The sequence below is a fragment of the Hylobates moloch genome, unplaced genomic scaffold (genome assembly GCF_009828535.3).
Source record: "Hylobates moloch isolate HMO894 unplaced genomic scaffold, HMol_V3 SCAFFOLD_5, whole genome shotgun sequence".
Lineage (NCBI taxonomy): Eukaryota > Metazoa > Chordata > Mammalia > Primates > Hylobatidae > Hylobates > Hylobates moloch.
Window position 1 is genome coordinate 120,001,340 of NW_026652280.1, and position 14,983 is coordinate 120,016,322.

Sequence of the window (14,983 nt, forward strand, 5' to 3'; positions counted from 1 at the left end):
TGTTTTTGTTTTTACTTACTACCAATACTGGAAATACTGGGGATACCTGGAGAGAAAGAAAACAATAAAGAAAAGCTGTTAGCTATTTATTAGTACATAACATCTTTAACTTAATATAAAAATCTTAGAAACTTGACACTTGATAACATTCAGACTATTAGGAAATTAGCACACACACAAAATACATGTGTACATATATAGGCATATACACATTATACACACACACACACACACACACACACACACACACAAAATTTCCAGCAATTGAAACCATTTTGTTTCATTCTAGAACTCTTGGGCTCGTCAGAGTTGGGAAGTTAATACTCATTTCGGCATCTGGTCCGAGTAAGCCTTTTGACATCCAACATTTTGTGGTTCCCTATAAGGTTAATGAGCATTTGTATGTGGTTCAAACTAGATATTAAACCAGGCTTAAGTTATGGGTACAGAGTACCAAATATACACTCTGTGGACCTGTGCAAATATATTCACATATGCAATAGACCTTTTAAAATGTGTTATGAGATGCATGTGTTAGCTGTTGAAAATCACTTGGCATTTTATTGATTAATTTCATATAACCATCATTTTTATTCTTTTACTTGTCAGATATGTGGATTAAACTGTGTAATAGAAACTTAATTGAGCAGAATAATTCAAGAATACATTAGGTTGTGCATATTGATCACGGACTTCATCGATTTTTCAGCTTTCACTTTAATTCACAAGTTGTGCTAAGGTAGAGAAGCCATTTCAGAATATGGCTGGACTTGGTATAAATGTGGACACGAATTTAGTCTGTATCTAACCCAGCAATATAGTGCTGTGGCCAATAGTCTGGGCTCAGAAGCCAGGCTCTCTGAGTCTGATGCTTGACTCCAACTCCTAAATTTTCACTGACCACATGACTTTGGGGCAAGTTGCTTATGCCTTCTATAGCTCAGTTTTTTACCTCTTAGGGTTGCTGCAAGAGTTATATAAACTGATAGATGTAAATCACTCAGAGTATTGCTTGACAGGTAGTATGTACTAGGTCTGTCTTTGCTATGATTACTATTACTGTTATAGCTCATTCACCAAGCAACATTATGATAGATGCTGTTAATTAAAAGCCAGAGATTTACATCTTCACCACTAATTTGGGTAGGAGAGCATGCAATGGAAATCAGACAGAACTCAGAGAAAATTCTGCTTTACACTGCCTTGCTGGGTGATTTTAGACAAGTCTGCTAGCTTCTTTGCACTGTTTCCTCATCTGAAAAAGGGCTAATAAGATCTACTGCATAGGGCTGCCACGAAGATTGAATGAGATAATCCATAAAAATGTCTGACACATGGTATGCGGCCAATAAATGATAGCTGTTAATGAGTTGTTCAGACTTGTTCTTCACATCATTGAAGTATAGTAACAGGTGGTAACTGTAAAAATCATTAAGGTTCTATTTTAGTATTTATCTTTGAACAACAGCCCCTGTTTTATTTTAACTAATCATTTTAGCTTGCTCGGAGATTTCTAGCTTTGTATTCTTTAAAATCAAAAACTATTTTCCTATTTTTTAGTGGGTAGGAGAGAATACGAAATTAAGACTTACTATGATTCTTTTAAACACTGGAAAGAATGAAGTCTTAATTTTAGTTATTAGAAACACAAAAATATCTTGATTTTAAATGCTCAGAATTTGTAGTGCTTCAGCTTAATTACTGATCAACCAAAACTAGAAATCCAAATTTCCATGTCGATGTTTTAACTCTACCCTATGAATCTCAAGCTGAACGTGATTTCTGCAAAGGACTGCTGAATTCCTGACCTGACACTTCAGTAGACTACCTTTGCTGCAGTGTGACAGTGATTCGATACTGAATCTTTTTTTTTTTTGCAAATACTCTGTTGAGTGAGATATGATGCCAGCATCATAATTTTAGTATCAATTGCAGAAGTTCCAAATTTCCCCATGATTGAAAATCCTGCTGCATTGCAAGGCACTGCTTGCCTGTTGTAATCCATCAAAGAGAATGGAAGTTGGGATGGCAGGAAGAGACTTTTCATGTGTTTACAAACTTACATAGTGCTAGAAGGCCAGGTATTATGCAAGGCAGAGATCTCAGGGTGTTTGGCACGATACAATGAAGAACAAACCCGCAAGACTGTTTGATGCAGTATTTGCTGCAGCTGAATACTTTAGAAAGATGCAGAAATTTTTTCATCCTTTTGGGGATACCAGGGAAGGGGAGCATTGTTTGTTCCAAGTTTCCAAACCTCACCAAGCGAGGCTATTAGGAGATTCTGTTTTTCTCATGAAGATGTTTTCTATTACCTAACATTGGTTGCTTAAAATTCAGGCTGTTCCTGATTTTGTGGCTTACGATTTTTTGAGGTGCTACCAGATGAGTCATTTTTTCTATTCCTCTGCTGTAAAATGGGAATTGCTTAGAAGATATTTTTAAACTGCTGATTTGAATAAAGACCTTTGAAGTTGAATATGTCTGAACACCAAGGGATGTCCACTACTATATTTGAAAATATCATTTTTTTCTAATGCTTCTTATTTTAATGTCCAAATACCTTGTTTGTGGTTCTATACAGATAAAGAATTGAATAAACTCATAAATCCACTAGAAAGGCTACAGGTAAGCTAGGAGAAATTCCTCAAATGCTCGAGGGGTAAGACAGAAAGGGCTAGAAATGAACTGCAACAATTTATTTCATGAAAGGTGGGGTGTCTTTGGGGTTTGTGAGGAATGAATCAATGAATGCAACTCCATCTTACAACAAACAGTGACTATGTCCAAAAGCCACAGGAATGAGAGTCAGATTGTGCTTAGGAAAACTGTCTAGGCACATGTTGGCAGTTTTTTAACATTCTCTGTGAAACGACAACTACCATGTAAAGAATATTATTACCTTCGAAACTGAGCTCAGAAGTTATTTATTTCCTTCCTCCTCCACATCCCTGGTGTGAGTTAGCTACTCTCTCCTTTGTGATCCCACAGCATTTTGTACAGGCCTCCATGATCAATTTATCAACTTGTTTTTGCATTTTTTAATGTGTTTGCCTGACAGATCTGAGGGCACAAGTTCCATGTCTTGTTCCCTTCTGCACCTGTTGGATCTGCCTGGGACAATGTCTGATGACATAAAAGTTGCTCAACGTATATTGGATCAAAAATTTATTACTTATTTCCATGAAAGTTTCTATCATTGTGAAAACATCACTTTTTGGTCAAAGGGTGATTTTATCCCCCATAAAGTGTTCCACTGAGATTTCTCAGAGTTCAGGATTAATGGATATTAATTGTTAATATTAATAATACACATTGTCTTTGAACACATCCAACATTCTTATAACAAGAGTTAGGCAATATACAAATTCCTTTTACCACTTTGCCTTCCATGAAACTCAGAGCTCAGTTTGATGCTCAGCTGGGGAAACTGTTTAGCATTTAATGTTTGGCCTATTTTCTTTCTATTCTTTATCTCGGATCTTCTGTTTAAATTCCATTTTTTGATACTCTTATTTGTATTTGTCCTTTTTCCTAACACACCCAGGGGCAAGTGCAGACTTTGTGGGACATAAAATGTGTACAATTCTGTGACTTCTCTTTAAGAAAAATAACTTAACATTAAAATATAAAATTTTATATATATATATATATAAATTAAGAAGGAGTTCAGTGAGGGATCCTGAAGTTTAAGCTTCATTAGCTTAAATTCACCTCTGGAACAACCTCAAAAATACTTGGGAAAGATAAAGAGATGACAGGTAAATTAAAAAGAACGGAAGGAAGGAAAGATACTAGATAATTCAGAAAGAGTGATAAAAAATGAAAGCTGAAAGGGATTTAAGACATCGTCTTCTCCAGCCCTTTCATTTTATAGAAGAGGCATAAAGAGATTCAAGTGCCTTGTCCAAGTCCATCCCTTTATAGTCAACATCGGAGCATGTAATTTCTAGTCCCTGTGTGAGGCATTGTTAAATTTGTGCAGAGGAAATGAAGCACAGGTATGTATGAGGTTTTTTTTGTTTTTGTTTATGTTTTTGACAGTCTTGTTTTGTCATCCAGGCTGGAGTGTAGTGGCTTGATCTTGGCTCACTGCAACCTCCGCCTCCTGGGTTCAAGCGATTCTCCTGCCTCAGCCTCCCGAGTAGCTAGGATTACAGGCACATGCCAACACGTCCGGCTAATTTTTGTATTTTTAGTAGAGATGGGGTTTTGCCATATTGGCCAGGATGGTCCTGAACTGCTGACCTCAGGTGATCCACCTGCCTCAGCCTCCCAAAGTGCTGGGATTACAGGTGTGAGCCACCATACTCAGCCCCGGTGCATGAATTTTAACAGAAGTTTCTGCAATTAGTACTATTTTAATAACACTTCTTCTAGAATAGAAATGTCACTTCAACCAGAGAAATACATAAGTGTTGAGTAAGCCAAAGGGCTATTATGCTACCATATGCTGAAAAAATGAGAAAGCACTTGTCTTGCAGGTACTTGCAATTATTCTTTCCTCAATCAGCCCTTCCTTCTCCCACTTATGTTTGTTTTAAAGATATTCTGCTGCAATTAGGGGGGTGAGAACCTAGTAGAATTACACAGTTTAATAATGTGATGTTTTCTTCTTTTTAAATAAGTTTACTACTCCCCCAACCAAGTAAATAGCTTAAGGGTACATTGTTATGCTTAAGGAAGTCAAAATGATGATTTCAAAAATAAATACCCTCCTCTTCAGAAGCTGATTAATACAGTGCTAAAAGCCATAACTCCTTTTGAGAATCAATGGAAGATTCAGCAGCTTTTCACCAGGAAGGAAGCAGAAGGGATAAGGATTTGGCATGCTTCAAATTGAGAGGAAAAATTACCACTGTTGTGATAGATGGTTTGAAAAACCCATCAAGTAGGTAACTAGATCTTATAGCCAGAATGCAGCCGTCAGGAACTCTAACTCCAAAAAAACTTCTTCAGGTTGAAGAAAAGGCAGATAATGAGTAAGAAAACATTCTGCAGATTCATTTGTATTCCAGAGGAATTACTTCCAATGTTCTTCCAGTCCTGGCCCCTAGTATAAACTGCTCTTGATAGGAGATGCAGTGAGTTGTCTCCCAGGAACTTGAAAGTGAGGGAAATAAGATCACCTTCAAAGGAGTATGCTGTGAAATGATCATATAAATGATCCAAGCAGAAATGGCTACAGTCATCTTATAGCAGTAGCAGAGCTTGGGGCCTGAGTGTGTGTGGCAGACTCAACAGAGGTGACATTAACCTGACTTACTATGTTAGCGTATCTGAAGAGTGGAAGAACTAGCTAATCAGAAGGTGGAAGCCTCATAAAAGGAGCATCCTGACACATATGGTGACAGTACTGTCCTAGCATGGTCTCAAGAGCGGGAGTGGTAACCTGCAAACTTTCAGACCTTCAGTGTCCTGTTGGCATGTAGAGGGCTGACCCTGAGGCAGGATGGATGGGTCAGGATGTTTCAGCCTGATGTTATTAACATTCAAGTCATCTAAATTTCCTGATCCCATGCTCACCAAGCAGCCTCCTGATTATTATCTGGCTCTGCACATAGACTTAATTACAGGAAAGAGAATACACTGGCCATAAGGACTTGAATATTCTGAACATCATGACAGTTATTTCATACTATGGTTGAATAGACAGGCAGTTGGCCACAATATATCTCCCTACATAGCTGCTGTCTCCAAGGGGAGAATTTGCTGCTTATGTGCTGGGTCTCAGGGAAAATATAATGACTATAGCAGGTAATTGCACTGCTGCTTACTACATGGCTGGCACTGTCTAAATGCCTTCCATGTACTAATTCATTTAATTTTTATGACCATCCTATGACGTCAATAATCAGGCTGATTTTATAGATGGAGGAAACTCGAAACACATAGAAGCTGAGTAACTTGCCCAAGGTCATCTCAGCCTGTTGGGAAGGAAACTTGAGCCCAGAGTCCAGGTACCAGAATTCAGGCCCACAGCCACCATTCTATACTGTCTTTCCATTTATTTCAGGCCCTGATCCTTATTATTCAGCCCTCAAATTAAAAAAAAAAAAACGATGAAAATTAAAATTTTTTTAAAAATGTACTTGCAATATGACCTATTGTGATCTGAATTAACTTGCTGGCAAAACTGTACTGAACTGGTGTGAGGGTATTATTTGTAGTCTTACTTCATCCCAGTTGCTGAGAATAATCATGTTTGCTGTAGAAATATTAAAATGTTTGATTAAGTGGTGTTGCCTAATATTTTGCTGTGGGTATTGTTGTAATATATGTGCACTGTATTACCTTTGTAAAATCCTAAAGATGTTGAATTCCAAATCATATGTGGTCAGATGAGGGACCACAGACCATAGATCAGTGGTTGTACCTGAATAACTTGGTATTCCGGTTTTCAATACTGGGCCTACAGCTTGGTCATACACATATGTGGAAGAATCTCTCTTACTGCGCTGACAAAATTAGGGTTCTGAGCCTGAAAGGCTGGTAGTCAAGCCACCCAGGTGGTGAATAACCCTCGGGGAGGCCTGTGAAAACCCGCCATCTGATATGCTATCTAGATGGTTTGATTGGCCATGAGCACCAGTGAGACTTTTTCCCATTAAAGTTCCTCCAAGAACTCAGATGGTCTCTCCTGTAGGAGATTGAAGACTCTTGTGCTGGAACTGGTGAACTGTGAAGGCCACATATTCCAGGAGATACAAGAAGATCAATGGGAAGCCAGTGTAGCCATGTGCACATCACAGGGCTGTTAGGTTTACTTATCCATTCACAAAAATAATTCCACAAGTGGGCTGGGAGTGGTGGCTCACACCTGTAATCCCAGCACTTTGGGAAGCTGAGGCAGATGGATCATCCGAGGTCAGGAGTTCGAGAGCAGCCTGACCAACATGATGAAATCCTGTCTCTATTACAAATACAAAAAATTAGCTAGGTGTGGTGGTGGGCACCTGTAATCCCAGCTACTTGGGAAGCTGAGGCGGGAGAATCGCTTGAACCTGTGAGGCAGAGGTTGCAGTGAGCCAAGATCATGCCATTGCACTCCAGCCTGGGCAACAAGAGCAAAACTACATCTCAAAAAAAAAAAAAAAAACATATTCCACAAACGTTGATGAAGACCAAGAATAAAACATGGACCTATTCTTAAATTTCTCACATTTTAGTTCCTATAATGAGACAGACCTAAGTTTAAATCTTGCTCTGTCGTACATTAGGTATGGGACTTTGGAACAACTTAACCTTTCTGTGTCTGCATTTCCTTATCTGTAAAATAAGGATAATAATAGTACATATCCCCTGGGGATGTTGTGGGGATTTAAACTAATAAAGAACATAAAGTACTTTATGAAGTGTAAAAGCTTGTAGTAAATTTAATAAATGGTAGCTATCATTATTATAATAATTTTGGTTAAAGATAGTTGACCAGTTGTAAATCTACACACATTATCAATATTTGAGAGAGAGACAGAAGTAATTGATTTTGCATAGGAGAGTCTAGGTAGGCTTCAATGAGGCATTGAGGAAAAGTCTTGAAAAATGAGCAGAATTTCAATATAGAGTGAAGAGAAAAATGCTTTAGGGGAAAGAAATGAATTTAGTATCTAGTATATTGACTTTGAGATCTTTACTGACAGCTGAAAAATTTTTCTGAATTTATTAGAAAGATTGAAGTTAGAATTGGTTGATTACTACTAAATCAATAATACTAAGATCTAAAACCACAAGAATAGGCTAGAATGTCAAGAAAAAATTGTAGACTGAGAACAGGCGGGGTGGGGAACATGGAGATTTAAAAGACTAATAGAAGGGGAATCTTTGAACGCAGAAAAATAACAGGCATAGGTGAAGGAAGAGGGCAGGTTTAGAGAAAACTGACTTGTTCAAATAGGCATTGAAATGGAGCCTAAATCCCAGTGGAGAACAGAGAAAGTCACTCAAATTTAACTTGATCAGCAATATAGTGCAATGTGCAGTCCTCAGAGTCAAGACCCACCTGGATTCAAATCCTCCCTTTAACCCTTTCTAGCTGTGCAAACCTTAAACAAGATCTTTTTCCTCTGAAATCACAATATTCCATGTGTTTAAAATTAAAATAGTAGTATTTGCCTTGTAAGACTATTTTGAGTTTAGAATGGACTAATGTATATAAAGCACTTAGGAAATGTCTGGATAAAGACACATACATGTGTACACCTGGGAAAATATAAATTGGTCAATGCAAACTTGATACCAGAGAAAATAATAGAACAATCATCAAATTACTTTCCATCACTCAGAGGACCCCTAGATATTGTGTAACAATTCAAGCTAGATATATGAACAAATAATGTCAAAGTCAGACCAATTTGATTTTCTTTCTTTGAAGAATATTAGACCATGTGAGTAAGAGAAAAGGAAAAGATTGAATACAGCTGAACTAGCTCAGTTTTCTGTCTATCTCCATGACATTTCTATGGCTAGGCTACAAGAAACTGTTTAGCTCAGCATGTCCCCATAAGAGTGTTTTATAGAAAGTTATTGAATGGTCCATGAAGCAAATGAGTTTGGGAAACACTGGGTAAAATAGGTTGCTTTATTGTAGGACTTTTCAAATGTTTCTATTATAGTAATGTAATATGAATAGTCAGTATAGTGTACAGCATTTTTCAGACTTATCTGGCCATGGAGTGATTTTATGGGTCATAGAATATAGCCAGAGAGGGAGAGGTAAGGTATAATATTATATTTGCTGAAGTTATGATTCCTACATAGTGATTATTAAGTTTTTAGCATCTATATATAGAAAAACATGTGTTATTCCATAGGGATCAGAGTTTAAAGAGTTATTTAATACTTTTATTCATGAGCTGGACAATGGGGAATCAAGAGAATCATAATTAAGCATGAAGTTGGACAGAATTGCTATTACTTGGAAGACAGAAATAAAATTCAAAGGACATCCAAAATAGAATTCTATCAAAAAAGAATGAAGATCAATAAGGAGAAGAAAAATGTCTTTTCTATAAAACATAAGCTTTGTAGAAAAAGAAAGAAAAGATTTTGATATACATGTGCATGGCTTTAAAAGTCCAAGAAAACACACTGGGTCTTGAATAAAAGCATGATGAATAAAAATATCACAAAAGTTACTCTGCCTCTGTCAAGTTTATTGTCATGAAAAGCATAGGGAAATGTGGTGTGTCTCACAGACTGGGGTGGCTATATTTTAGAATGTTGGCCTTCTGCACACTTTTGCTTAGCTCTACATGTTTCATACAACAGCGGTCTTGAACTGCTCTAGAATAGAGGACCTCCAAAGCCAAATGACTCCCAGCAAGGTCCCATCTACGGTATCCCTGAGTGGTGGGCTGAGTGTCTTGGGGAAAAATCTTGTCATTCCCTGATTTAATTTAAGACCTCCTAGTTGTTTTGTTAAAACTTGTGAAGGTGAACAGACACTGATCATCCTATTTGAAAAATATCCTGGCTACTTGATATTCTGCTAAATCTAGAGATTATCCAGGGTGAGTGGCATTTCTAGGTCCCTGAAAAGTTGATTTTGAGGGACCAGAAGTTGTAGCTTTTGTGTTCTTATGTTAGGTGATGATATATCCTAAGTATCCCTCATAGATAACTGACTTGTAACGTACCCACTAGAGTCATGTGAGTGTGTGTGTACCTGTATGCATATGTGTAAGAAAAAGCCAATATGAATTGAGAATCATAAAACTGCTGAAGGTCCTGTGCTGGGCTGGAAGTACTACACTAATGAATTAGAGGACTTCCAGAGCAGGCAACCAGGTAAAGGACACGAAAACTTTAGCGCATAAGAATTGGAGTCGGCCGGGTGTGGTGGCTCAAGCCTGTAATCCTATCACCCTGGGAGGCCGAGGTGGGCGGATCACGAGGTCAGGAGTTCAAGACCATCCTGGCCAACATGGTGAAACCCTGTCTCTACTAAAAATACAAAAAAAATTAGCAGGGCGTGGTGGCGGGCGCCTGTAGTCCCAGCTACTCAGGAGGCTGAGGCAGGAGAATGGCTTGAACCTGGGAGGTGGAGCTTGCAGTGAGCCGAGATGGTGCCACTGCACTTCAGTCTGGGAGACAGAGCCAGACTCTGTCTCAAAAAAAAAAAAAAAAAAAAGAAAAAAAAAAGAATTGGAGTCAATAATGGTTAACCTGGGGAAGAAATAAAGCCAGGGTCAATATACTTCCTTTACTACTTAAAAAGAAAAAAAAAAAAAAGGTTTGATAAGAAGTAACTTTTATACCAGTTAAAACTGTCCAACAATGGACAAGACTGTCTTATGAAAAAAACTAAAAATAAATTATTTTTTGAATGCTTATTTTGTGACAGGTGTGAGGCTAAACACATTACATGCGTTAGCTTAGTCAACCATCTAAAAATCCACAGGAGGTAATAACTGTTATTATCATCACATTAGAGATGGGAAACAGTGTTGGAGAGGTTAGCTTACTTTTTCAAGGTCACACAGCTAGTAAATGGAGAAACTGGGATTCCAGCCTGGAGTCTGTGCACTAAACTACTAAATTGCTTACTTCCATCCTCAGATGCTTTAAAGCACAGTCTGATGTGTCAGAGATTTAGTCAAAGGGGTTATTCCCATTGCAAGACTGGACCACTGCAGATCTGCAGATAGTTTCTAAAACCTTCATCTAATTTCTGCCATACTGATGATTGGAATATTGAATTGAACCCCTTTGGACACTGGGTCCATCCATCACCTGCCTATTTTAACATCAGTGAGGAAAAACATCCAAAAAGTATAGAGAAAACCAGTAAAACTAAGGGATAGGTGGACAATTGGACCTACAAGGAAAACTGAAAGAAGTTTCATTCCTTTGGTCAGAAAGTGACTTGGTGATCTTCAATATGCAAAGGATTCGGGGTATATAAGTCATTTCCATGGTGATTATAACAAGAAATCAATTTCAATGCAAAAGCTTGGATGAAACAAGAAAGTCTTTCCAGTGAAAATGTCTTGAAATAAAAACTTCAAAGTACAGTTATGGGTAGAAGAACAAGGTCATGTTAGAATAGAAGCTGAGGCCTTCAACAGCAGCCTTCCCCTGCCGCCTCTCCACTGGCCTTGGCAAGTTGACCTGCCCTGAGGACAAGCCAGAATGCCAGGAAGTGTTTGTGAATGTCACACTCTTCCAGCCTTTTCTACTAAAGAAGGAGCAGACATTAAAGAGGAAATCTGAGCCATTTTCATTTTAGGAAAGCTTTAAACTAAATTTGACAACTGCATTCATAGGAGTTCTTAGGTAGCCAGCCACAGGGTATTGCAACAAATAACCTTGCAAGATCCCTTCCAAATTCATGAGTCTATGGCCCTCAACAATTGAGGAAAGGCCACAGAGTCTCCATTAATAAAATCACCTTGAAACATCCACGTTTCTGCTCAACAGAGCATTAATGTGTGAATTTTAGGAGCAAGAAGTCAGTTTTCTTCTTTTAACACTGAGAGCAACTGAACACGCTTACAAAGAGGGATTTTTTCAAACCTTTTGAAGGATTTCTTTCTGCTTCATAGAAATGTTATCATAATTTCATGCCCCCATACTTCATGGCTTGTTACTTGGTCCATTACTCTTACGTTTAACTTGATAAAGTCCTGGTTCCTATGATATTAGTTCTTAGGTGTGGTTTCTCACAGCTGCTGCTTTGAAGTGCCTGATAACATTCTTACCCTTCTAGGGAACCAGTGGCTTCTCAGGTTCGGATTCTCTCGTGCTCACTGTCCTGCTGCTTCTGTTAGTTCTCACTGAAGGGGGACATTCTAATCTCCCCCTTTCTCTACTTTTTAAAGAGTGCAAACCTTGGGCTGTTGCAGGTAGTTAATTGGTCCATCCATGGAATTGGGCAAATTATTCAGCAAATAATCACATTTCTCTGTGAGCATGTCAGAGCCTGTTTTCCTATGGGGAATCAGGGATTTCAGTGGGGGGTACACACATGGTTTCTGTAGATGCAGATAATGCTTGCACTCTTTCACATGAGTAGAAAAATCTTTTTTCTTAATGTGGTCCCCACAGGCCTACAGTCATGCCCTTTATCCAAAGGGGGCCTCTACACATAGGATCCAAAGCAGGTATGTTTCAATTGCTGGAGTTTGGAAACAGCCAAGCTTTTCACAAGGCAAAGTTAGGTCCTAGCTAAAACTGTAGCGGGAAAAAATCTTCTGGACAAAGCATTTCTCAGGATACTCACTAGGGGAAATGGGGCTGTAAACATTCAAATAATTTCTGTAAATTGTTTATGGCTAAAATTAAATTAGGATTGAGAGTTTTCAAGGCCTTTGATATTTTAATAGGAAATTAATTTGGGGGAGGAAAAAAATCACCTCCTGTCTCATCCACTTAGAAAAAAATTCCTTCTGTAATGTCAAGTATCATTTCCCAACGCATTTGATGTGAATGTTAGATGACTGAATTTTACCGATGATCAGAGTGCTAAAAGATGTCTACATGAGGTAAGATAGGGACTAAAACTTTCACTGCACTTTAAAGAAGAATGAGACAATGGTAAGAGGAATAAAACCACAATTGTAAGCAAAATTGAGAGGAACTATCACCTCATTGTGCACAGAATATGCTGTTACCAAGCAAAGTTACTCACAGGTATTTGCAGTGCCTTTGGGGATGGGGAGATAGGAGCCTGGACTCCAAGGTCGGCCCTGATAATTCTTCTTGCATTTCCCACAGTCTGGACCTGTAGTGTTGTGCTCACATTCGCATGTCAATTTGCTGTTGTCATACACACACACAGTGGCATGGAGATTACACTTGCACCTGGGCAGAGGAGAGACAAAGAGTTCATTGTCAGATAAGTTGGTCTTGGTGACCACCGAGGCTTTCCTGATCTGTCTCCAAGGGTTGTGCCTCTCAAACCATGCAGTGCTTTAGTGATACACAGAGGCATTTAGTAAGAGATAGATTTGCAGGCCCAGCCCTCAGAATCTTCCTAAAAAGAGCTGTTTGCAGGGGGCAGGGTTGTTACGATATAGTCTGTCCTTACACTGCACGTTGAGAAAGCCGAATAGCAGTCAAGTCAGTGGGGGCCTGAAGCTCCCGCAAGAAAACTGTGCTCCAAAATCAAGGGGTTCCCAACAGGTTCCAAAATACTGTCATTTAGGAAAAGGTCTTTTTGTGATATTAACAAATCTATGACAATTTCATCTGGGCTTCGTTTGAGTTTAAAGAACAATGTTATCTTTTTTCTTTAAATCGTTGAGACAATTCTTATTTGTTTAAAAAGGAAGATAACCATTAAAATAATTTGCTATTCAGACTTATTCTTAGAAACCCAAGAAATTATAATCAAGTGTTCTCATTCTGCACTCTAAAATGACATTTCCTCAGATCAGAAGAGATTTTCCACCAAGGCCGCTAACAGACCCGAAGGGAGGTGAGACAGTAATTCTCAGACATCCCACTCACAGCAAATTGGGGAATCACAAAGGGCTCTCAGAAACAGGCCAAATGACTCTAATAAAAGATGCCTGGAATCCTAAAGGAGAAAAAAAAACCCTTCATGTGGCAGGGTTTGGAAGTCATTAGCCAAGGCCCGGCCTTTGCTGCCTATGAATAAAGCCAAGATATATGAGAGGCAACAATGGAATATGCAATTTCCACAAAAATATATCCCAATGCCTGAAGTCTTTGACTTTAAAATTGCAATGGCTAACTTGATATTTGTTGAGGAAGCAGGATATAAACTGTATCACACCATATCCTCTGGAAAGGTAAAGCCTACATTGACAGAATGGCCACAACCAGAGGTCAGAATAATGTATGTGGGAAGAGATGGTCCACACATGGGAGAGAACCTGGGCGCCCAGGCTGTGGGGGTAGAGAACCAAGATAGGTCAGAATCAGAGAGAGAGAGAGAGAGAGAGAGACTGTGTGTGTGTGTGTGTGTGTGTGTGTGTGTGTGTGTGTGTGAGAAAGAGAGAGAAACATGGCCTCTTCCAGGAACTAGGACAAAAATATAGAAAATCAAGTTTCATAAAGACCAAAAAATATTATAGTATTTTATTTTATTTTTCTCTTGGGCCAAATGCCATGAACTGGGAAAAAGAACAGAATGCTCTTTCTTAGGTGGGAAAATGAGACTCCTGAACAACCATGTTGGCTTCTCTAATGTCTGTATAGCAATGACCAAGTTTTTCTTTAGTGCGTCCATAATCTGTTTGGAACACTGACCCATACTTACGACAAGGAAAAAAAGGAATGGTTAAGACTATTACTGAAAGCTGTTGGGCTCTCTTTTAACTAAAAGGTGTAGTCCTAAAGCAACCACCATCTACGCAAACCAGTCTGGGAAGACCAAGCTACAGCTTCCTCGGAGGTCTATTACAATGTTTAATACTTCTTGCTACAATCTGTTCTCTGTGTACTTATGAATTATAATAAGCTTGTTCAACTTAGACACATAAATGTCACCTTTGAAAATGAACATTTGTATACTCTTTAAAAAGGTAAGATAAAAATAATTCAGTTAAATAGGCAATGTTTAATTATGAGCTAGGTCCTATAACAATCTCCTATATGCAGGGAATTACTTGTGCTAGGTTGCTTATTAAAGGATCTTTCTCCTTCCAACATTAACACCTTTATTTATGGGTGTGTTTCTATATGCAGAGTATGTTTAAAACCTAAGTGATAGAAGCACCAGCTTATACTGATTTAGCACCATATCTGGTGTTAAAAATTCCAAATGAGGAAATTGAACAATGTGATCCCAAAGAATATGCTGGTTTCCTGCGTGAAGATCAAGAATGCAAGGAGTAATTGTAAATTGGATTATATATCTTGTAACTGTTAATACTTTCATACTTGTAGTCACTCTGAGTTACAGGCAATTTTCATTCTAAAGACATTATATTAGCTGAGAAGATATTCTTTGAATAATAAAAGGAGGTAAAAGGAGAATAGATGAATGTTTAGTCTTATTTTTTTCTCAGATATCTTC

General features: G+C 38.3%; 1 protein-coding gene across 6 annotated transcripts in view; it reads right to left on the bottom strand.

The window, feature by feature from the left end:
* The window catches only part of NTNG1 (netrin G1), a 348,354-nt gene that overhangs the window by 78,158 nt on the left and 255,213 nt on the right, over positions 1 to 14,983 (bottom strand). For all 6 annotated transcript variants that reach the window (XM_032155205.2, XM_032155206.2, XM_032155208.2 and 3 more), the window contains exons 4-5: positions 12,629 to 12,801; positions 20 to 46 (exon numbers count right to left, since the gene is read on the bottom strand). In XM_032155205.2, coding sequence (XP_032011096.1) covers positions 20 to 46; positions 12,629 to 12,801 — 200 coding nt within the window. The remainder of the gene's footprint in view (positions 1 to 19; positions 47 to 12,628; positions 12,802 to 14,983) is intronic.